This window comes from Catharus ustulatus, chromosome 5 (assembly GCF_009819885.2).
Source record: "Catharus ustulatus isolate bCatUst1 chromosome 5, bCatUst1.pri.v2, whole genome shotgun sequence".
Classification (NCBI taxonomy): domain Eukaryota; kingdom Metazoa; phylum Chordata; class Aves; order Passeriformes; family Turdidae; genus Catharus; species Catharus ustulatus.
In genome coordinates this window covers 57359575-57383762 of record NC_046225.1, presented here as the reverse complement: position 1 = coordinate 57383762, position 24188 = coordinate 57359575, and the positions used below count along the sequence as shown (strand labels likewise).

Below are 24188 nucleotides of genomic sequence, written 5' to 3'. Positions count from 1 at the left end.
TTTTACATCATTACTGGTACCAAAAAAAATTTAAAAATCCAACCCCAAAACAACTATGGGAACTACAGCCCTTACCATGTATTTGTATAATGTGGTAATTTTGTACCTAGGTAATTTTAGACCTATTTGTCTAATTTGTTGGGTGTTGGACGTTAAGAGGCTTACTGCTGAGAGGTGAGCTACTGCGGAATGCTCTGATTTTATGGTGGTATTGGAGGACGTGGGGCAAGGAAGGAAGTGAGTGTAGGTGGTGATGGGAAGGCAACGAGTTCTAGGAATTCAGTCTTAGTTACAGTCGTCTCACAGGACGGCTTGTGATTTTTAAAAAGCTTCTCTCCAGATGGAAAACGGGCTTAAAAAATATTTAATACTAAATAATACTTAGTAAGTGAGTGGAGCGGGAAGAGCCTTAACCCGCCTCCCCACGCCCGCCCAGCTCGGCGCTGCGGCGGCTCCGCTGCCGAGGCCCGCCCCTCGCCGGCACCGCCCGCCCCTCGCCGGCACCGCCCGCCCCTCGCCGGCACCGCCCGCCCCTCGCCGCCATCGCCCGCCCCTCGCCGGCACCGCCCGCCCCTCGCCGCCATGGCCCGCCCCTCGCCGCCTCTATCGCCCGCCCCTCGCCGCCATCGCCCGCCCCTCGCCGCCATCGCCCGCCCCTCGCCGCGGCGGAAGCTCCGTCCCGGAAGCGGGAGCCCGGGCCCGGCGGGTCCCCGCGGACCCCGCAGCCATGCCCGCCTTCAGGCAGGTGGGCGAGAAGCAGCTGCCGCAGGAGGTCGTGTTCATGTCCTGGTCCCCCAAAAGAGACCTCATCGCCCTGGCCAACCGAGCGGGGGAGGTGAGTGCGGGGGCCGGGCACGGAGCACGGCAGGGACGCGCGCCACCTCTCCCTGCAGGCCCAGCTGCCTTTGCTGTTCCTTGGGGCGTGTTTTTCTTAAGCCTGCCGAGGCATTTAGGGATAGCAGTTTTCATAATCAAGCGTCTTAATACGTACTGCTCCTTCATTTTTGCCATACTAATTTCCGAACAAATTCACTTATGATGCGCTCGTTGCTTGTTTGTGGGATTTTAAAGTGCGTGAAAGTTCCTATTTAAATTAAATCTACCTATAAGTACTTTTTTTCCCCTGAAACTGCAGTATGTGATCATGCACGAAGACAATTGTGCTTTCAGGCTGTCTGCTAGGGAAGTGATGGGTAACGCCTGTTGATTAGGAGCTTGTATCCTTATGCAAGGCTCAGCTTATTTCTCTGTACTGTTGTAAACTGTGTGCTGCCCTCTAAAAGAACATAGGAATTAATTGCCTGCTAGAGGAGCAGGTGGTGTTTAAGACACAGAAGTTAAAACCCGGTAGGAAACTGTGTACTTGTACTGATTTACAAACTTTTATTAACGGGAGAATGTGTTTTAAATTTGTCTTTAATGCATTTGCTTTGTAGGTTTTACTTCATCGGCTTGCAAACTTTCAACGTGTGTGGAGTTTGCCTCCAAATGAAAATACAGGAAAAGAAGTCACTGCTCTTGCTTGGAGACCAGATGGCAAAAGTAATGCCAAGTATATGAGGTGATATGGTGGGATAAAACCTCATAGGAAATCATGAATGATGATACCTCTCATCTGTGAAGGAAATGTTCAAGTAAATTGTGTTTGAAGACAAGGGTGGCTTAATTTTCTGTAGGTTCATTCACAGTAATAGAGAGATTAACACTGTTGAATGCAATTGCAAGAAGGATTTGTAAGCCAGATTTGTATCCCAAATGCTGCTTTTCAGGCTATGGCAAAATTTTAGCCTCCTAACTAAGCAGGATATTTTGTATGAACAACAAAGTTTATTGGGAGAGAAGGAAGCTGTCTGATCAGGATTGATTGAAGAACTCAGCTTACTTAGCATAGGTAAAACTTCATAGCCTACAATTGTTTTAATTATAGACCAGAGAAGAAAAAAAAAAAAAACAAACCTTGTCCTTAGTAATAGAAATAATGTTGAATTTAGTAGCTTAATAATCAGTTAATTTTTGATTCACTGGAGGTGGGAGAATGGGAACAATCTTCTTCCATGACATGTGGATAAAAACTACTTGTATTGTTTTATGGTGGCATCTGAAGAGTTTAAGAAACTTCTTTTTAAGCTGTGATTACAAGGAAGTAAATATAGAAACCTCTGCCTGCTATTTGCTGTTATGGATGAAGAAAGTTGGGAAGAAAGTGATGCAGAAGTTGCTCAGCAACTCCTAATTTGTGTTTTTTGTCCACCAGACCTTTCTGGTGGATTGTTTTGTGTATAATATTGGACTTAAGTTTGCAAAATTGGAAGCCTTTAATTTATCAGAACTATTGTTAGAAGTGTTAGAAGCATATTCAGTTCAACATGTAGATAAATAATTGTGAAATCAGGCCTTTGACTTACATTTATCACCTAAAACGTGACAGGAGTTCGAACTTTCACTACATGAAGTAGATTTCAAATGGGAGTTTGGAAGGACAGCCAAAGAAAAATGTCCAGTAGTTGACTTTGAAGCACATTGTTTTCTAGGTCAGTGTAAGATACAGTGTTTTGCACATTGATTATTTATACATTTTACTTGTCTTACTCTAGTTTTGGCTTTTGGTCTTGCTGATACCAAGCGGATTATTCTGTGTGATGTAGAAAAACCTGAAAGCTTGCACTCCTTCTCTGTGGACTTATCTATTACATACATGCATTGGATGGAAGTAACTGAAGAAAGCAGGTGAGTGTGAAAAGAAGTAAATCATGGGCTATGTAATGCCACTTTACTGATAATTTATACTTGGAATGTTGCAAGCAGTCACATAAAGTAGCACAATATTTCACAGCTGTGGATTTTTTTCGTCACTTGGCTAAAATTTTCCTTTTTGTATAGTAGACACTCTTCCTATGCTTATTTTAGTGCTGATACCTTAGTCTTGTGGTTCTTCAGGTAATACATTAAATTTCAGCATGATCTTGTGCTTCTCCTTCTAAAGAACTGCTTGATCCAGTGTTAGCATGTGCAGCCTGTCTTCTGATCCAGTTTGCTTCAATACCAATCAATTTAGTAAACTAATTATAATAATGCTATGTTCATCTATTTTGATAGTCATAATAAGTATTATATTTAAATCTTTCTTCTGTGTTTTCAAGATCTTTATTTTGGTGTTTTCGTCTTTCATGTGGTGTCTTTGGTGTTACATCTAATTCCATTGGGAATTTTTTTGTTCAGGAAGTCCAGATTATCCCTAGTTACCTTGAACTCTATGTATTGAACAATTCTCAGCAGCACTTGTGACCTGGAGGACATCGTGGTCCTTGTTCTGTTGCGTTAAAAAAACCTCTGATATGCTCATTATGATAGTGCAAGAATACAATTAAATAAAATATTTATTTAAAGGAGGCAGGTGGTGTAAGCTCCTGACTTGAAGAGCCTCCCAAAAGCATCAGTCTTAAAATAGCAAGGAAATAACTGTGACTTAAACCACACTAACATTCTTCTCCTGGTGGGGATAGGCTTAACTCCTTATGGGGAATCTCATTCTTCTGACATCTAAGATGTGGTATTAAGTACTGTGCTTTGACCTTCCTCTCACTGCAATGTGTCTTTGGCTGTTCTGAGGTGTGGGTAGGTTGTACTGCAGGTTTGGAGAGATTACACAGAAACCCTCTGATAGTAACTGCATTACAGGTCATGAAAGATTTGGTCACAAGCCTCTGAGCCAGCAGACGCAAACTTTATTCACTGGAAATAAAAAAATATTTTCAGTTCTTTTTATTAGTTTGATCACTTGATAAATTGTTAAAGGTCCCATGAAGGACTATCCTCTGATATTTGTAATTTCAGTATACATAATGCACTGAATATACAGTCTTAACTCTGCAGTTGAAAAGAAGGTCTCTCCTCATTTTTACAGCTTGGATAATAATGACAGTATTACGTCTTTTTCAGTGTTCTCACTTCCTTTTACAATGCTGAAGATGAATCAAACCACCTTTTACCTAAATTACCAGCACTACCAAAAAAGTAAGTGTTACACCAGTAAGTTTAAGGAAATACCATTTGCCATTTATTGTCGTTATTTTGGTTATTCATCTTTAATGCTCTACAGAAGTCTAATCATTTTTAATGAGTAATTATTTTGTTTTCAGTTACAGTACCACTGCAAAAATTTTCAGGTAAGAAATTCTCATGTTATAACTATCTATTTTTATGTTTTATTTTGTTTTCTGGTATTGAGACAAACTGCATAAGCCCTAATCATATGTTTTGTATTTTCAGTGAAGAAAAGTCAGACGAGATTATGAAGCTTCTGGGTGATGTCAGGTAAAATCTGACTGTGGGTTGTTGGTTGAGGTTTTTTGTTTGGTATAAAGGTGTAAAATAGTGGATAATTGAATTTGCTGTTAAGTTATTAGTAATTATTTGTAACATCTCAGAGAATTTATATGGAATATCTTTTTTTATGTACAAGGAGAAATTTCAAAGACTGTATTAAAGTCACCTTTTCCCCTTAGTTTAGAGACACTTTATCACCAACTACTGTTGGTGTTGTATTTTCTTTTCCTTAGAAGATTTCTTGTGCATTTGAGGGCTGATTTATGTGTTACTTAAGCTGATCTTGGAGATGTTTGTGGGTGCTTGTTCTACACAGAGAATTCCTGGGGGTTTGTATGAATCTAAATTCAAAAGTAGCTCTAAAGCTGGCCGTATCAGTGTTACTTTAAAATAAACATCTGTTGTTAGGAAACACATGAAGGGCAGCTGGTGGAAGTGTAATTTAGCAGACTGAGGCTGGCTTTGTGCAGTGTCTTGTGCTGCCCTTTTGAGGAGGTCTCTTAATGTCTGTACCTTGTGTTTTCCATTTCACTTTTCCTTACAGTCTCACCACTCAGAACCACCCTCCTTAATTCAAATCTGCATCACTATCACCAGTTACTCCTTTTTAAAACTCAATAGCTCTTCTTACAGTAAGATTTCCTTGCTTGAGAGAGAGTGAGCTGTCTGTGATGTAGGAGCTTAGTGAATTTTCTCTGCTTCTTTCATCTGGTCAATTTATCAAACCAAAAGTTTTTAAGATACTGTTTTCCTAAGTTCTGTGTTGGCTTTAACAGAAGCATTCTGCTTCAACTTTTATTTATTTAGATAATGTAACAGGCAGAAGTTGCAGTTCATTTTCTTTGTATTTGTAGGCTTTTTCCCAAGCCAGTGTAGCACATATGTGTCAATAAATGAGCAAAACATAGACCTGTCTGTCCCAGACTGTATTCTTTGAACTGGGTTTCTGTTTTTGATGCTGTTGTTACTTCTGTCTGTGGCTGTTATTGCTGCTGCATCCATTTCAAATGATCGTTGCCTTTGAGGTGCTGAGGAGTGCCACTGAGTGTGACAAACTCACTCTGCATATAATCAGGGTAATTCAAAGTAGCTTTGTAATAATGCTTTGCAGCCTGCATTGATAAGGGGAAGGTTGCTAGAAACTTGTTACTCGTAGTGAAAAAGGAATCTGTGACTAAACTGTGCTTTTTTTCCCCTATTCTGTCAGTTAATGTAGTAATTGATACTCTTAATAGGGATATTTTATCAATAAAATCCAAGCCAACTCATTAATTTGTTTTTAAATTCCTTGAATAGTGAAAGGTAACACAGTGTTAGTGCAGTGATTCTTTAGAGGGACATTACTAAGGGATGGAATTTAAGTATTAAGAATTATATCTGTGTGCATTCAAATTTTTTTCAGTATACTTATCAATATATTTTTCTATTTTTATAGACTTAATGCTCTTGTCCTTGGTGGAAGCTCAGGATTTATTGAGATATATGCTTATGGAATGTTCAAGATTGCTACAGTAAATGGGGTATGTTTAGTTCTTTTCCGTATTTTTTCTTCATAATATACCAAACTACAGCTGAAAATATATATATTAGTGAAAATATATATATGCTTACACATAGGTGAAACTGGGATGCCCAATTTAAATAATTGATTGGGTTGTTGGTTATTGATGGAAAGACATTGTAACTAGGAAGTTTAACATTTTGTTTCAAAGTTCAGTGTTAATACACAATAAAAGGAGCAGGTTGGTTTCTGAGCAGTAGCTGGAAATTACGCTTTGTTTTTACATGTCGTTGAGCACAGTCATCTTTGTATGTCAGTGTGTTAGAGCAGTAAATATGTCTTAGAGGAAATGCATGCTTTATTAACTTGTAAACTGGAATCCCTCAGGTGGCAGGTTCGTGTCGTGGACTGTGTTTGTCTAGTGATTTGAAATCACTGTCAGTTATCACAGAGTTACAAAGCTCTTCAGACAGCGAAGCAGAGATGATGTATTTTCAGGCAAGTAAACTAATTTTAAAATGTTTTTAAAAGTAAAACTGCATTTAAAATTACGTTCTGGTAGCTTTATTGGTTTCCCATTATTTGCAGAAAAAGCAAAAGCTACCAGTTCCAGCCATTCTGAAATTAACCCCAATATAGCTTTTCAATTTATGATAACACGTAGGTTCACTGATGAGACTGACAATGGTGCTCTGAGACATTTAAAGTACTACTTTTAGAATAACATTAATTTATTCAACTACAGTTGCAGTTATTCAGATTTTCTTCATTCTACACACAGAGGCATAACAGCAATGCTTTTGATTATCCTATCTATCCAGAGCAGTCATCCTTAAACCTATTACTGTTAGAGCTCCAAAATGTGGAACTCTATCAGGGGTTTTTATAGATGTATTAAAAATAGTTATTGCTTCTTTGAATTAAATAAGCTTTCCTCTTAAAATCAACATTAAGAAATTGAGAACTAAGAGATTTTCGTGGGTCCTTCCAGTCTCTCTTTAAATTTCTGTAATCTATATATTGTTAAAAGACAAATCATCTGTTAACTGTTGCTTTTTTCATTTGATATAGTTGGACACTAGTCTGTTATCAAGTTACTTACCTGAGGTAACTCGGATGGCCCGGAAGTTTACTCACATTTCAACTCTGTTACAGGTACAGTTGTGTTACACCATCCTTTTAGTCTTGTGGTTCTTGCAGGCTTTGACATTTTAATGCAAGTGGAATAAATGTTTTTTAGTAGGAAGCTGGAGTTGGTTTTAAGTAGATGTAGAGCTTCAACTTGTAATTTGATAATAAATTTTATATAAGATCTAATGTATATCTTCCCTTTATATTGTAAGATTCATTTTTTGCATGTATTGTTGAAGGGGAGAAAGAAAATAATACTAATGCCTGTTTCTGTATTACAGTATATAAAACTGTCATTGACATGCATGTGTGAAGCATGGGAAGAAATACTGATGCAGATGGACTCACGGCTAACAAAGTTTGTACAGGTAACTATCCTTTTGGAAAAACACTTTTTGCAGTAGTTCTGTTCATGTTAGTCAACTGCATATCTTAATGTTTAAACATGATGCCTCCAGATAGGTGTTTTAAGTTCAGAGACAGCATGGAAGGTATTGTGTGTCAAGTGCTCTGATGTTGAAGGTACTTGTGTGCAGTTAAACATAATTATATTGTGATACTTTTATTTATTATGAATTTTTAAAAAATTCATAGCTTTTAGCTTTTGATCAGTTGCTTTCTGTTTAAGGTTGTGCTCTTTGTATTTAAGTCATTGATAAACTGATTACTGTAAATGTTCAGTAACAGCACTTACAGTCTAGTTCAATAGAGCACATACAATTATGCATGTTTAAGGTGCTATTGGATTTGCTTAAATTTTGTGTTCATTGACCATGGGCAGAAGTTAATGAATCACATAATTTATTTATTTTTAAAGATAGATTCTTGGTGATGGCAAACTGCTTTTACTAGGTAATGCAGTTGAAAATAACTTGAAATACTAGAAAAATTTCAGTGATCAGAAAATTTTCAGTCTTCAGTAGTCTGATTTCAGCATACAAAGATATTGGTGGGTTCTTTAAAATACTTTATATAGCGTATTTGTGAGATAATTTGGTAACCTGGATTTAATCTCTAAACCAATCTATTTCAATCATTTTGACTGACAGGAAAAGAATACAACCACTTCTGTTCAGGATGAGTTTATGCAGCTGTTGTTATGGGGCAAAGCAAGGTAGTTACTGTTGTTTTATCTGAGTATGCCTTTGCACTTGATGTTGAAACTCAAAATTAAATGCCTGTTTGGTTCTCTCCCTACCTTCTTCAGTCTGGAGCTTCAGGCATTACTAATGAACCAACTGACAGTAAAGGTATGTTAACATTTTTTTAAACATACTGAACTAATCTATTTCAATATCTTTTAATCATTTTAATGTTAACAGAATATCATTATATGATTGTGTTTCTTTGTTAACAGGGTTTAAAAAAACTTGGTCAGTCCATAGAGTCTTCCTATTCCAGTATACAGAAGTTGGTTATAAGTCATTTGCAGAGGTAAGTCACAGAATTTCCCTGAATTATAGATTAAATGGCGTATTATAAGCTTTGCTAAAAGACAGTGTGCTGTCTCAGTGGTACTTTCTCTGTAGGTGTGCTGCTACACAGACTGTGATTATGGCAAAACTTATTTTACTTTTGCATAGTAGAGAACTAGTGAACTATTTTGAGCAATCTCCATGGTACATCCATCATTATAAATTGCTGCTTGATCTGTTTTATGGGATCTGTGTCAAGGACTCACACTAACTTTGTGTGTCATTTGGACAATATCTGCTTTTCTCTGAAGTGATACCTCTTGTTCATGTCAGACCACCTTATGTGCACTTTGCACATTAAATGATAAAAATGTAGCATGCAGAGCACTGAATTTCCAGAGGGTGAATGAAAATTATACTTCTTTCCCCTGTCTTCCTAGTGGCTCTGAGGCACTTTTATACCACTTGAGTGAATTGAAAGGAATGGCTTTATGGAAGCAAAAGTATGAGTCTCTGGGATTAGATGCATCTGGAATTGATGGTAAAGTAGTGGTGTGTGCTACCTACCTGCTCTGATTTCACTTTTGAAGGCTTAATAATAATGGTTAGCTTTTTTTTTTTTTTTTTTGCAGAGGCTATTACTGCTGTTGGTTCTTTCATCCTGAAGGCAAATGAGCTGCTTCAGTAAGTATAAAGTCTGGAGAGTTTAAAACACATTCCTGTTCAGTCTTGTGTTGGAGGAGATTCATGGGCTGGGAATAGAAGAGGTTGGGAGAGCAAGACTTCTCTGGTGGTGGTGAGCTTTCATCTTGTCTCACTGCTTGCCAGACTCATACCACAAGAATAGTCTTACTTGAAATGTTGCATTGGGCATTTTGGAAAAAACTGACAGTGCTTGCAGGCCTTTCTGTGGTAAAGATGGGACTTAAGCCTGGAGCAGCTTGTGACAGTCAGATTTTGTAGCTTCTTTTCTTGTTTCTTGTTTAGAGTGATCGACAGTAGTATGAAAAACTTCAAGGCATTTTTTCGATGGCTCTATGTTGGTAAGATTGGTCACATAGTAATCATCCAGTATGTTTTATGTTGTAAGCATTGAAATGCAGGCAAATAACTAGGACAGTCTTAGTTACAGCCATCTATTTTTTTCTGTCACAGAAAATTTCTGGACATGTAAAAGGATATAGTTGATGAGGCAAGAGTAATTATAATATTAAACACAGATTATAAATTCAGTAGTTCTCAATTAAATTTAGTATATATAGAGTGGGTATTATATATATTTGACCTGTAATGCTGCTCCAAACTGTTTTCTGCTTCATGAGCAATTTGCTGGTCTCAGTTTGGAGAAAAATAAAATACTTTTTATAGTCCACACCAAATTTGAAGTATAGCCTAATTCTCTGTTAATTACTGTTTTCTGCTGTGACAGCCTAGTTACTTGTAAGGTCCTGCACAGATGTAAACAGTCTCTGAATGTCCATATGCACTTAAGTAGCCACCTTCAGTTGTGTCTGGGTAGCTGCAGAGAAAATGTTAGAAGGAGGTGAGACACACTCTATTTTAGCATGCTTGTTTTCATAAAGTGTTCATGAGTAAGTTTATAACTTCTGTTTGATCTTTTTAGAGCTATTTTACAAAAACTAAGTGGTATTACCAGATATTGTAAAAGCACCAGATATACAATGCATATTGCAAGCGGGAATGTGATAGTACTAATTTTAAAAACTGCAGAAAACAGAACTATAAAGTTTTTCTGTCATAATGTTATATTCATTGTTTGTTTCATTTCAGACTAAACAGAGAACTTTATCCAAGCCTTGCAGATTTAAAATCAATCCTGTGCAATTATCTTAGAACACATTTTTCTGAGCATGACAGCTTTCATGTATTTTACATGTATCCATTTTAATACTCTTAGCATGGACATAAACAAATTCTTATGAGTCCTTTCCATAATAATTTTGTTTCAGTCTCATACAGGGTAGAATGCAGTTGAAAAGATTAAAGATAAAAATTCCTGAAGGTTTGTAATATAAACTAGGGAGACTTAGTTTCAGTCTCAATTAGTAATTCTTCATTCCAGGCTCTTTTGCTTCTAATGAATTAATCTTTTTTAACAGCAATGTCTTACTACATACACTTGAAAAATTAAGAATATTAGGAAAACAGCATTAATACAATAAGAATATAATTTTTCCCTCAGCCATGTTGAGGATGTCAGAAGATCATGTGCTCCCAGAGCTGAATAAGGTAATAGTAACATTTTCTGATAAATGATGATATGCTCTGTATTCTGCTCATATTGAAAGCAGAAGGTTTCTTTTTGTTCCGGAACTTAACTGTGTCATTGTTTTGGGAAAGTTGATGCCTGCACATTCACACTAATATGCTGTTGTGTATGAATTATTTTTTCTGTTTTCTTTATTAACACTACTGTATTTAGTATGTAAGGCCTCTGTATAGCAGCTCTTTACATGCCTTAAATGATGAAGTTAACTAGAGTGAGATTTTAATATCTTTATCAATGCCCCAATAGAGGAGAGAGAGTATATAGTAACACAATAATATAATAATATAATAACAGCTGCATCAAATTTGCAGCCACTGTCACACTGCCCTCACTTGAGAGCAGAGGTGCCTTCCAGAAATAGGTAGGCTGGAGGAATGGACAGATAGGGGCTTCTTCTATTTCATGAAGGACAAAATACAAGGTTCAGTTGTGGGGTAGGTTAACCCCCTGTGAGTCCACCACTAGAGCCTATGTGGCTGGGAAGATGTCAACTCTGCTGAGATGACGTAGGAATCACTGGGTGCATGCTAGGCATGAGCAAGCAGTGGACAAAAGTGGTCAAGGGTGACCAGGGCTGTAGTAATGAGAGCATGACCAGGAGGTCAGGGGAAGTAGTTCTTGTCCTTATTTATCACTTGTTGGTTGCATCTCCAGTTTGGGACTGTCCTGTACAAGACAAGAATGGTCTGGGGATGAGTTCAGCAGAGCAGTCCCAGGCAGGTTGGAGGCTGGAACATTTGCTCTGTGAGCACAGGCTGAGGGTGCTGTGCTTTTGCAGCCTATGGAACGTGTGTTCTGTGCTCATTGAAATTTATTTCTTACGCTTTGCTTTTCTCACTGGTTTTTTTCCTTTTAGATGACACAAAAAGATATCACATTTGTTGCTGATTTTCTTACTGAACACTTCAATGAGGTCAGTGATACTGATTTTCCAAGTACATGATTTGGTTGTATTTTTGCTGATAATAACTGAGTCTGAAAAATCTTAGAATAAAATAATTTTATCATCTTTTTGTTCACTACTTCTCATTATTTTTGTGTTTAAATAATGGGTTTGTTTTCGTTATTTTTTTAGGCACCAGAACTTTACAATCGTAAAGGAAAATACTTCAATGTGGAGAGAGTTGGCCAGGTAAAGAACTAAGGAATAAATGAAAGAAGAATAAATGAGAAATCCTTAGATAGAGAAGCTTTTAAAGCTGTGTCCACTTTTCTTCCATGGCCTTTTTGCTCTGTGTTGCATATACCAGTAATGGTAAAAGAGAGTAGATTGTTTCCCCTCATTATTAGGAGAATGAGGGTTTAGAACCTTGTAGTTTCAATTTACAAATGCTGTATTTTTAGGGAAAGACTAAAACATTTTGCAGCAACAGTAAAACTCTAAAAGCTAGCTTCAGTAATGTTTGTTGTCTGTGTGGCATTAATCACTGCTTTTCAAAACATTTGTGTTCATACTTGATTTAAAAATAAGTTTCTTAGATCACCATGTGATCTTAAACAATAGTTGATTTTTCTTATTGTTTCTAGGTGGGGTGGGATATTTAGTTTGTGAAGGTGAATTCTAATGTTCCCTATTCTTAAGTTGCAGTCTTAAAAATGTGTTTCTTTTCTAGTACTTGAAAGATGAAGATGATGACCTTGTGTCACCACCTAATACAGAGGGAAACCAGTGGTTTAACTTTCTTAAAGATAGTACTCACCTTAAAGGTAATGTGCTTTCATGAAAAAGTGAATGCAAAATATATGTAGAATGTAACAAATGTAGAAGAGTTATATTTTTTCATGCTTATGAGTTACTTCTGTAGTGTTGCTTATTGGTCTTCATCAGAGTGGAATAAAACAAATGGGCTTTGTTATTTTGCACAGAGTTTATGTAGCTGTTTACCCCGTCAATTACCATTTTCTGGATATTGGGAGTTCCCCATCTTTTCTGTTCCAGTCTCAGAAGTGTTGGCTTGGAAGTAATCCCATAAGAGTTTTTTTTTTTTAGAATATCTTAATTCTAGTTCAAGAAAGTAATAGTTATGCTTAGGTTGTACCTGGGGGAAGTGTCCTAACTTGTTCTCTTTCACTGGAGTCTGAGACAATTTTGTTTGTTAGTGGTGAAAAAGAAGTGCCTATAATGAGCAGATGGTGACAATTATTCTTTAATATTAAACTTTAATGTTTAACTTTAGAAACCAAAAAGTGTAAAACAATGACAGCATAAGCTGCATATAATAGAACTTGCCACAGTTGCCTTTTTCTGCCTATTTAATTAAATAAAAAGGGGGAAAATGGTCTTTAGAAAACCTGGTTTTATAGGTAATAATGGTGTATATGCTTATATAGAGATACAAACATTTTTTTAATTAACTTTGTTTACAGAAAGCCCACTTCTGTTTCCCTACTATCCTGAGAAATCACTGCATTTTGTCAAAAGGCAAATGGAAGGGATCATTGATCAGTGTTTACAAAAGCCAGCAGTAAGTTCAGTTTTTACAAATTATAACTTTCTTTTAGGGATAGTGGTCAACTGAAGTTAACAGTCATGCTTAGCAAGGCCTGAAGTTTTAATCTTTGCCTTTGAGTGCCTACAACTTGGGTATAGTCCAGCGTCACTGCTGGGATATCTCAAGCCTTTGACCAGGGAAATCACAATGGGGATTGTTTTGTTTAACATACTCTGTTCATACGATTTTAGGATCTGGTTTTAAAGTTAATTATGTGTGTGTGTGCTGTGCACCAGGTAACTGCATTAACTGTCAATACATTAGTCTTAATATGGAGAACCATGAAAAAAGTATATGAAGTGACAGTAGTGTTTGCATTAGGGATGTTTATTCCAGGATAAATGTTAGTGGAGTTTTCTTTCAGATGTACTCAGAGGTTGTTGATTGGTTGTTTTTGTCTTAAAAACATGTGTAATTATGAATAACTGCCTGTATTTTATGGCCTGTTTTTATTATATTTTTTAGGATGTAATTGGAAAGTCAGTGCATCAAGCAGTCTGCATGTCTCTCTACAAAATTTCTCAAAGGTATTTCTTTACTAAAAATAGCTAAAGAAATGTGCAACTAAAACTCATGCATTAATAGCATTTTATGAACTATTTGTCTTTCCTTTGCAGTGAAGATTCCACACCTCAGTTATTTAAATTACCATTTCTGTAAGTATACTGCTATTCCTTGTTCCATGTAGTTTGCCAGTTATTAAAACTTGATCTAAATTTTCATTTCTTCCCCCACATTGCAGGTGGAATGACAAAACATCTAATTTACATTATGTTCTCTTCACCATGTTAGAAAATTCTATTTCTAAAATACACATTTTGAGAAGACACACTGATACTTCCAGGTAAGATAAAAAGAGGGAAAAAGTGGTGTGTGAACTTTGCCACATATGTATAGAGACAGTTACGATTTAAATCTGTTTGTAAAAATAAGAAATGAGCACCATGAATGCAATCTTTCCTGGATACTGGGGAAAATGAGGAGCACATTAAGAAGTGCAGCAGGAAACTGCAGCAGAAGTTTGTGTGGTGTTAGACTCAGAAAATCTAATCTCAAGACCCAAGATGGTTCTGGGATAAGGAAAAAAGACTCCCTTAGATTACTGCTAACAGAATTACTTGTTTGTACAAACTTCTAAAGAATTACAGAGAATCGTACTTCCTGTGTTGCTTTGTCTTATTGTAAATAGTATTCTTTGATTAATGTCTTGCAGTCTGTAATTTAATACTTTTGGAAATATGAGGACTGCACTCACAGGTGCATCAAATAGAGTGCATCTCGTTTGGGGTGTGGATCTGTGTACCTTCAGCAGTTCCTGTGTACCTTGATGTGATTTGTCTGTCACAGCGTGTTGTGCTGATAAAACTGTTCAAGCTGCATTCTATCAGTGGGATGGCTGAAGTAAGCTAGATTTAAAAGCAGCAAAAACTTTCCCTCTCTGTAAAATACTGATTTTTATAATCTGTCATTTAATTTGAGGAGACAGTGAACTGGGTGAGACTGTGATGGAGTGGGAATTTGTAAAGCACTTTTACTGTTAAGGAAAGCACATGGTGAAACTATTTGTTGTGTTTCCAATTGATAGCTGCTGATGACAGAATTACTGCCCTGTGGTAACTTCTAGTTCCTCCCTCATTGATACCTAAAACAAGCTAGCGTCTTTTGCTGTGAATCAACAAATAACAAAATGAACCTGAGACTAGGGCAATTGGGCAAGGAATTTAGCAAAGAACTATATCCCATAAACCAGATGTAGTTTTCCATTTGACTCCATTAGTAATATTTTTTCTGAGGAGCAGAAGATTTTAAAAGGTTCCCATCCACCAATCACATAATTTTGTAGCCATGTATTGTGCTAAAGTTAGGCTTTTACACCATCTTCTACCACAGTTGCCATTAGAGATTTTGGATATGTAGTGAAGGGAAAGATTTTTGTCACTGAGATAATTAACTCTGTTGTTCTAGGTCTGTCAGTAATGGGATTCTTGCAGTAGAGTTTGGAAACTTCTTGAACAACAGTATAAACGAGAGCTCAGACTCCAGGTCAGTATATTTGATTTTTATTGTGGATTGCTGAATTAAAGATCTTATTTCCTAGTGATTTTCTTGAATTGTTGTATTTGAAGTTAACTCACCTGGGTGAATGAGGGTGTAAGAAATGGCACAGGTGCATGAATTTGCAGAGTCTTGCAGCTCTTACCTTGCACTTCATCTCAAGGTCAAGTAATTCTAGTTTTCCAGTTGAAAACTAAAGATTTAACACATGTGCAAGGAGCAAATCTAACTAGAAACAAGTATTGATTACCTCTGTGAAGTTCTTTAAGTAAGATGAGACTTGGTATGCCTGAATGTAGCCATCTTACAAGGCACATGAGAGACTAAACTTGTCCTTTTCATGTAGAAAAGCCACGTGTGATTTGCCCTCAGCACCATCAGCTGTATTTCTAAATTTTCTTTGGTATTTATGTTTCATCTGAAGTGTGAAGGTTGCTAGTAAGTTTTTTTGTGAGTTGCCTTTTTTTCCCCTTCAGAATCATTTTCCTGCATGATACAGGAGTCTGCTAGGTTATGGCTATCATTTAATGTCACAGCTGCACAACTGACCTTTTATTATTTACAATAACGCTCACTGTTAAGTATTGAATGCTTTTTAACATGAGTGCTGTGGAGCTTTAAAATATTTCTCTTATATTACTTGATGCTTTCTAAATTATTTTCCTATAGATGCTACAGTTGTTTGGATGCTCACTTCTATGATGATGAAACTATAACTGTAGTTCTGAAAGAGAGTGTGCAACAAGAGGGGAAGGAGAGAGTCTTGGCTCAGCTGCCTTTATCTTCAGTATATATGGATGAAGACCAGGATAGAAAATTTATTTGGGATTCCATGGAAAGGTATTGAAAAACCTTGAGCAAAACTGAAAATGTAGAACTGAAAAGCAAATTAAGCAAATATTGTGATTGTGACAGTTACTCGTACTTTGTGTGTGTAAATACTTTAAAGACAGAAACTCTTTTTGTGCCAGGAGAGTAGGATGGGGGAGATGGAAGCTTCCTATATAGTTTGTTTTGTGGTTTTTGAGAGGTTTGGGTTTTTTGATACTGATACTACTTCTGTACCTGGCTGTCAGGAAATGCAAGCATCAGCTGAAGACACCTTGTAGAATCAGAAATCTTCCTTTCTTTAGAAGATGCTAACTTTGCTGGTCAGGATACTTCAATCTGGGATGTTTTCACCATATGTGCTCATATACCTCCGCCTTGTAATAAGAATACACAGGTATTTCCTGATCTCCCCTTGGTAGTCACTCTTATAAATATCGTCAGCTTAATCTTAAAGCATCAGAACTGGTACTGCTGTCTGCATTGGCATAGCTAGAGGAGAGTATCTGGTGAAAGTAACACACACACAAAGGCTGATGTAGTTCAAGCAGTGAATCCAGTCCTTTACCTGCTCTGTGTCCCTTGCTTTTACTTTTTTCTCATTTTTCTCTGGTGATTTGCTTAAGATGCATTTTTTTTTCAAAATAAAGAGCTACACTGAACTGTGAATTAACTTTTTTATGCCACAAAGATATTGTGTATTGAAGAATGAACAGAAACTATTAAGAGGAAGTTCAAACTAATCCTGGCTACTGTAATAGGTCGGGAGTGTCTTCATACAGTCCCTGTGAGTGGGATAGTGATGCATGTTTGAAAGGTCACGGAGGCCAAACTTCTGTGTAAGGGGAGGCACTGCATCCAGGACTGTGTTTGGAAACTCCTCTTTGTGCAGAGGAAAGGTTTGAAGGAAAGCTACTCACATCCTGCTGTAGCTGTTTCTTGTGGGAAGACCCAACATTACAGCTCCATTCTCACCTGCTGTAATGTTTTTAACTCGGTTGGAACATGCTGTGTCTCTACCTTTGGATCTCCTGCTCTAGAGTATTATAGCAGCATTATGATAGTTTCAGAGGCTTACCTGCTTGTTGCATGTGATGAAATTTAGTTATTAGAAACTGGAGGTTTTTCTTAGAATAGCAGTTGTTCTTGTGACCCAGCTTTGTGGTTTTTTCCTTCCTGTGTGCAGGCTGGATGAGCGAAGCAGTGAGATACCCACACGTACTGTCTTCTTGGAGAGCCAGTGGAGAGTGCTGGAGAATATGAAAGCTCAGTATGTTTCTGTAAATGGCATTAGAAAAGTTTCTTGTGTGGTAAGTGCAGTATCTCTGAAAAAGTTTGTCTGTTAAAGAAAGTGTGCTGACTGAAGTGGTAACCTAAAAGTTACCTTTTTTAAACAAATAGACTATTTTCTCAAAATCTGCTCATTAGTATGTCAGGATACAGCCATACCTGTCTAATAGCACAGGATGGAAGAACTTTAGCAGAAGGTAAACTTGCTTTACTTCTCAGCCTGTACAGCAATAAAAAAGTTGCTAATTCCCTTGAAGGCTCCATTTCAAAGATAAAGTTTATTTTCAAAGCTGACAATTAAAATGCTGGTGGTGTTTTTACTTATTTAGTCATTAATAGTAACTTCTTACTGTCTCTATAGCTAAGTTCAAACCTCCGCCACGTCAGGGTGTTCGAGATGGATGTAGAGGATGACGGGGAAGTTGAGGAGGAAGAGGAAGAAGAAACAACTCAGATTACAGCTGGGGAACCTGATGAGCCAAATCAGCCTGCAGATGGTCAGGACAATGTGTGTGATGCATCTGCTGAAGAAATGCCTGATGAAACTGAAGAACATGAGACAAGTCTGGATCCTTGAAATAGGCTTTGGTAATAGTAAAGGGACAGGGCCAAACTGTAAATACTGTTTTTAATGACACAAAGAAATTGTGTATTGAAAAATTAATAGAAAATATTAAAAGCAAGGTCAAACTCATCCTGGCTGCCATAATAAGCAGGGGAAATATCAATACTGTCCCTGGGACTGATAGTGATATGGAGTGATACATTTGAAAGGTCATCTAACTAGTTAGAAATTAATCTGGCTTCAGGCTGCTGAGATGATGGATCCCATACTTCCTCAAGCAGCTGAATCAAGTTGGAATTCTGTATTGCTTCTCAGCTAAGAAGAGTGTTCTAGAGTACCATTATTGACTCTTTTTTTGTCTGGCACATGGAGTGGTACCAGCTAAAGCTTTGAAAGCTTTTCTATTTGCCATTTCTAATAGGTGAAGAGAAAAAGAAATACCAACTGAAGTTTTGTAGCTAGACTGTTCAGTCTAAAATACTGCTATAAAATAAAGTTGTATATAAAAACAACGAAGCTTGGGGCCTAATTCTTTGCTTCTCAGACTTTGTGTTCTAGTAACGGATATGAAAATTTCCTGTAGAACCAAAACGTAAGATTGCAAATCAGTGTAGGGCTAGTTACACAACAAAATTTAGCAACTGTTAATGAAATGCATAGTTTTAAAAGCTCTTTGGATAACATCTATTCTTGGTAACACAGCATTTCAATCTATGCAGGTCTTTAGTCCTCAGTGCAATGTGTGTGTGCAGTGCATGATTTGTCAAATGTTTGCATGTCTCAGCCTGTTTAATTTCTCTGAATCTGTTCCTGAAATCCTGTCTTCTCAATCTGGAATATTTTGTAATGAAAAATTTCAACAGAAAGTATATTTTTTTGAATTCTGAATTAGCATTGAAGGTCTTGCATAGCCCTCAGCATACTCATGTTACTTGCAATTAATATATTACTGTAGGCATGATGTAGTGCTAAGCAGTCGAAACTAGAAACAGCGCTTAGAAATCTAAAATGGTTTCTTTTTCTCTACTAGCTGTCATTCTTAACAGACTTAAAACTCAGCTCTTTGAATAGGCAATGCTGCTTAATGCATGATCTTCCTTCAGAACCTCCTTCAGTGAGTGTACCTTGAATTTGTGAAGATGACCAAGTTTCCATTCTGTGCTTTAAAAAATAAATTCTTTGAAACTGCCCCTGGTAAATCAAACTTTCAATTTTGAGACTAAGTTTTTCCCTTTCCTGACAACCTCCTTGAAAGCTGCTTGCTGTTTGTCATTCTCATCCAACAGATGGTCATGTTTCAGGGTACAGTGAAGCTGTAGCACAGGAGGAGCAGAAATGCCCATCCAGAAGTGCTGTGATTTTCTGTGTAGAGCAGGGAACTCTTAATAAGAAATCATTCTTCCAGGAAACTTTTGCTTCTGATCTAACTTGGAATTGTCATATCAATGACTTAGAAGTAATTATTCTGCTGTGCTTTGTGCTATGTAGTTTTAGTCCTTGGACATGTGGAAATCTGATCTATCCTACCCCAGCATTTCCTAAATTTGTGTAAGTAGCAGGTGTGTCCCATGTGACTGGGGCATGTCTTTCAGACATCTCCCTAAGGTTATTCTCTGCACCTTTCCAGTCCGGGCTTGGATAAACTTGAGTCAGTGGGAACTTTGTGTCTGGCTTGGGTAAGTCCATGTGCACATTGTACATTTCACAATGACATGGTACAGACACACCTTTGGTCAGTGCTTCTGAATACATTGCTGATTCCTTCTGACAAGCTTTTTTAAAATTTGATTTGCTACCAGATTTCTGTAATAATAAATATGTCAGTAATGTGTTTGTGCCCTGTTTTCAAAAGGGTGATAAGTACTTTATCTAGAAGTACTTTAGGATTTTGGTGGTGTCTGATATGGTGGTTTCTCACTTACCATTTTGATCTCTTATGCTAACCGAAGGCTCTCTCAACCCTTTTCTGTGGAGGGGTTGTCATAATTTACTAATAGTTTTGTAGACAAAAAAACCTCCTATATTCTCAGCAAACATGCACACAATCCTCTGTAATACAAATCTTTAGGTCTCTAAGAAACATTTACTGCTGCCTCTCTTTTAATATCTGTTTGTTTTGCATTTGAAGTCACTATTTTTTAAAAAAAAAATCTTAAAAAACCCTTTATTTTCTGCTCTTTACCTGTGTAATCATTTTTCCAGACCTTTTGCCCATACCTGTTCTACTTGATCTCTTCAAAGTTTGCCCCAATGCCAAGTGTGTGCTTCAGTCTCTCACCAGCTAGTGCTGTTTTGCTCCACAACCTGGATATGCTGTGCTACCATTGCCTCCCACTTACATGGATTTTGTGGCATGTTTGCACCTTCCTTTATAAACAGTCACTTGAGCTGCTTGAAAAGACAGGAGATGGATGTAGAGCAATAGTGAACAAAAGCTTACTTTATGTTTGCAGAGGGGACAAGGGATGCATAGCTTTGTAACAAGCTACAGGTAGTCATAATGCTTCTTGACTTTAAAAAACCTATCTAAAAAAATGCCTTAAACCCCATTGTAAACCTTAACAAAATGGGAAAGCCATCTTTGTAAGCATGAAAATTCCTTAGTATGTGGCCTATATTTAATTTGGTTCATGTGTCTTGTTACCTATTGCAGCAGTAACATCTGAGATCTCTCATGCTATCCGGAACTAGCAGTTGCTCTTGGAGTTGTGGCTATAATCTTAATTTCTTGCTTCACAAGCTGTTTTAGGGGAAGAGTTGTCTTAATCTGTGCCATGGAGCAATGGTAACAGTCTAAGAAGCTCATACTAGAGAGAGGAAGGAAGACTTCACCATGGATCAGGTCAGGATTGCTCCTCCCTAAAGCAGTAAAAAGAGAGAAATAAAATGACATAGGGATCTCTAGGGAGAGTGCCCCGTTGAGGAGATCCAAGAAAAAAAGCCAAGACTACATTCCACCTCTATAAGCTGAAGAGAAGAAATGCCACTTGTAGGTGAATACAATGCATTTGACTATTTCTTTAGGTTGAGTAATGTTGCTGCAAGGAGCTCAACAGCTGTAGACCATTGGTGCCAGCGAAGTCCAGGGTTGGAGGAAGTTACAGTGGGATCTAAGTGTCCCATGGTGTTCAGCATTCTGCCTACAGGGGGTATTATGGCTTCTACTCCCAGCTGGCAGCATCCCAGCTCTGCCGTTACATAATTGTGCCTGCTCCTGGTTTTATGCTGTTCTCACACTTAACCTACAGGATAAATAAAGAATCCTATCAGGTTTAATTCTGATAGCTCCCCGCAGGAGCCCTACCTCCCACAGTGAGTCTGTTCTTGCTGACAACATTATAGCTAGTGTCCCTTTTTCTCTATGTTGTCACATGGAGTCCTAGACAGATCTCCTGGATTCAGAAGTCTACCACCTGAATTTTGTGCAGACTACTTGAGCGTGCACATTCAGGTGCTTATGAGTATGTGGATATGAGGGTGTGAGTGAATGAAATTGGTTTTAAATTAAAATGAAATTGGCTTCCCTTACACTGCCTCAATTTATGGTTTGCTATGTTGCTGCTGTTGAGCATGTAGGAAAGAAGGGCAGAGAGAACCAGTGCCTTTTAAAATTTGAAAGCATTGGCCCAGTCTAAAGAGAGTACTGAGGGAAGGTGGAGAGAAAGAACGAGATACAAATATCTTTAGCAATGTATCCGATGCCTTCTCCCAGGAGCTGTTCAAGACCAAATTGGATGGTGCCCTGAGCAATCTCTTTTAGGAAGTGGCATCTCTGCCCATGGCAGGAGTGTTGAACTAGATGAGTCTTAAGGTTCTTTCCAACCCAGACCATTTGATAATTCTATGATTCTGGAAGACTTAAAATACCAGTCCAGGGTTTAGAGGCATGTTGATTTATCTGTGGTCTCCATTAAGGATTTTTATGCTTAATTGAAATTGAGGGATCTGATGGCTTGCTTAGGAGGAGTGACACTGAGAGTGGGTTTGTCTTGACTTTCAGGGATGTGATAGAAATTGCAGGCAGAAGAGAATGATGAGACATTCTGTCCCCACTTTCCTGTCTCTCCAGTGCAGTTTATCTTTGTAGATTACAGATATTTCCTTGACCTGAACCTCGATTGCTCAGTACTGAGAGAAGGAACAGCCTTATCTGTCATGGTCAAGTGTATTGACGTTTGATTGGCACAATCTCAGCTCTAGCCAAAGTCCTGTGCCACCCTGTCCTTAACCCAGAAAGCCAAACAGGGATAGCCTTTGGTTCTAAAGTCCTGATTGAAGGAGTTCCCCCAGGAAGGGAGAACGCTTCCCTTATCTCCTCCCTCCTAGATTAATATTGAGCCACTAATAAAAGCAGCTTGGAAGATGTCAGTATGCATGCTTATCTGATTCACTTCATAGCATTAACAGGAGAAATATGCATGTCTTTACGCTCAAAGAGGAGTGGTAAACAACATCAAGAAAAATGTTTACAATTTGTTGAAATGAAGTGCATCAGCAGAAGTGCCAATTACATACTTTGCAGAACAAATCCAGCAGGAACTCTTAATTGCAAAGGCTGTCTCTTAAAGTGAAGCTGTGCCAAAATCTCTGTAGCCATGTTGGAACTGGGTTGCCTCAAAGTGAACCAAGGCAGAACTTCAAAGCAAGTACAGTAATTTCACGACCATGAGGCGCACCAGACTATAAGGCGCAGCCCCTGGGAGTCGGCAAAATTCGCAACTATAAGGCGTACTTTTTTTTTTCAGCGAGGCTCCACCCCCAGCTCACCCTGTGCGGTTGCTGGACGAGGCCCCACCTCAACCCGGCAGCCATGGGCCCCTGGGCCCGCCCGGACCCAACAGGGGCGGTTCCACGGGCCCCTGGGGCCCGCCTTCACCCGGTAGCCGTGGCACTGCTGGCTCTCCCTCACGGCTCACACTTCTGGGGTGGCAAATGTCGTAACTTTGTACATCATATAAAGCGCGCTGGACTATAAGGCGCAGCCCCCGGGAGTCAGCACATTTTGCAACTTTGTACATCATATAAGGGGCACCGGACTATAAGGCACACTTCCGGGTTCAGGGAAAAATTTTAGTCAAAAGGGTGCGCCTTATAGTCGTGAAATTACTGTATATCCCTGCTAATTACAGGTGCAGGGCGGGGAGAGTGTCCCAAAAAAAGTAAGTAAAATGTACACCTTCCATTTTCCCTCCATGTTTATTGACTGTGTTTTTCTTTTCCTATGTCACAATTAGAGACTTTCAGATTTAAGGTCTCAGCTTGCATTAGAGATTTCATTGCTTTTTATTCCATAATATCTCTCAGACATGCTAACGTGTGTATTCATGGCAACAGTACATGCAGACAGCTGTTGCTGTGTTGGGTTTGTAGTCTGAGTTGAATCTGACTTCCTAGAGTGGGATTGTCCAATCTTTGGTGAGCCACTTTCAGTAAGACACCAGTGGCACTAAATCAGTTTGTTGTAGCTGCCTCCCCTTTCTACTGCACAAAGTATACACAGGGAGTATTGCAGAGGGGAAGAATGGTTCTGAGTGCAGTCAGATCTGGCTGTAAGTGACATTGGTGGCTTGTCAGGTCATATTCAAGTTGGGCAAGGTGAAGTCTGTTTTGAACAGCATCCTTCAATGTTTCTCCTGTTCATCTGTTGTTCTGGCTCATGGGTGGGGCTTTGCTGTGCCTGGGGGTGAAGAGCTGTGCTCTGCCCTGCAGCTCCAAAGCTGTGCTAGTGACAGGCCGAACTCACAAGGGAGCCCTTAATATCCTCAGGCTATTTCTGAGTGTAATATTTTATTCATGTGAAAAGCCGCAGGTGACTTAGTGACCAAAGTAGCCTACCTGCACACTTCTGCAAATGCTTTTAACAGAAACCTGTCTCCAGTGTTCTCAGTTCTGTCTCAAACTGGGGTCCTTCAACAGTTTGAGACTGGACAGGACTCTTTGTGCACGCTTTTTTTCTTGGAGAGATAACCAAAGTTTGTATTTAAGTACAGTAATTTCACGAATACAAGCCGCACCAATTTGACCAAAATTTTGGTGGAAACCCGGAAGTGCGGCTAATATTCCGGGGCGGCTAATACATTAACAAAATTCTAAAAGCTGCCAACACGGAAGTGAGAGCCCGCGGCAGCCCCAAGCCAAGCTGGAGCCCGGCCGGCCCCGGCTGAGGTGGGAAAGCCTGGCAGAGGCGGGGCCAGCAGTGTGGGGGGCGGGCGGCAGAGCCTGAGCCAGCAGGGCGGGGCAGGGGGGCGGCAGAGCCGGGTCAGTAGGGCGGGGGAGCCTGGGAGAACGGGGGCTA

The 24188-nt window shown here is 38.6% G+C and overlaps 1 protein-coding gene across 2 annotated transcripts; it reads left to right on the top strand.

Moving 5' to 3' along the window:
• The first annotated feature begins 655 nt into the window (after nucleotides 1-655).
• ANAPC4 (anaphase promoting complex subunit 4) lies at nucleotides 656-19082 on the top strand. 2 transcript variants are annotated; one of them, XM_033060733.1, is made up of 28 exons: nucleotides 656-835; nucleotides 1437-1542; nucleotides 2595-2727; nucleotides 3940-4014; nucleotides 4140-4166; nucleotides 4270-4314; nucleotides 5762-5846; nucleotides 6215-6325; nucleotides 6899-6982; nucleotides 7240-7326; nucleotides 8008-8072; nucleotides 8166-8208; nucleotides 8316-8392; nucleotides 8814-8914; nucleotides 9006-9057; nucleotides 9361-9416; nucleotides 10577-10623; nucleotides 11520-11576; nucleotides 11739-11795; nucleotides 12277-12370; nucleotides 13031-13128; nucleotides 13621-13682; nucleotides 13773-13811; nucleotides 13898-13999; nucleotides 15121-15198; nucleotides 15880-16050; nucleotides 17225-17348; nucleotides 17690-19082. In XM_033060733.1, exons 1-28 carry the CDS (start codon nucleotides 728-730, stop codon nucleotides 17903-17905), a joined length of 2400 nt encoding a protein of 799 aa, XP_032916624.1. In that variant the 5' UTR covers nucleotides 656-727; the 3' UTR covers nucleotides 17906-19082. The 2 variants fall into 2 exon arrangements, with proteins under 2 accessions (XP_032916624.1, XP_032916626.1); XM_033060735.1 differs by lacking the exon at nucleotides 656-835 and having other exon boundaries at nucleotides 1475-1561.
• Nucleotides 19083-24188: the final 5106 nt, after the last annotated feature.

What these genes read in the sequence shown, in the direction of transcription:
- ANAPC4 (XM_033060733.1), top strand. Translation starts at nt 728, where the DNA reads ATGCCCGCCTTCAGGCAGGTGGGCGAGAAGCAGCTGCCGCAGGAGGTC. An exon ending in AGATTGCTACAGTAAATGGG is followed by an intron (nt 5,847 to 6,214) that starts GTATGTTTAGTT and finishes GGAATCCCTCAG; the next exon opens with GTGGCAGGTTCGTGTCGTGG. An exon ending in CAGAGATGATGTATTTTCAG is followed by an intron (nt 6,326 to 6,898) that starts GCAAGTAAACTA and finishes CATTTGATATAG; the next exon opens with TTGGACACTAGTCTGTTATC.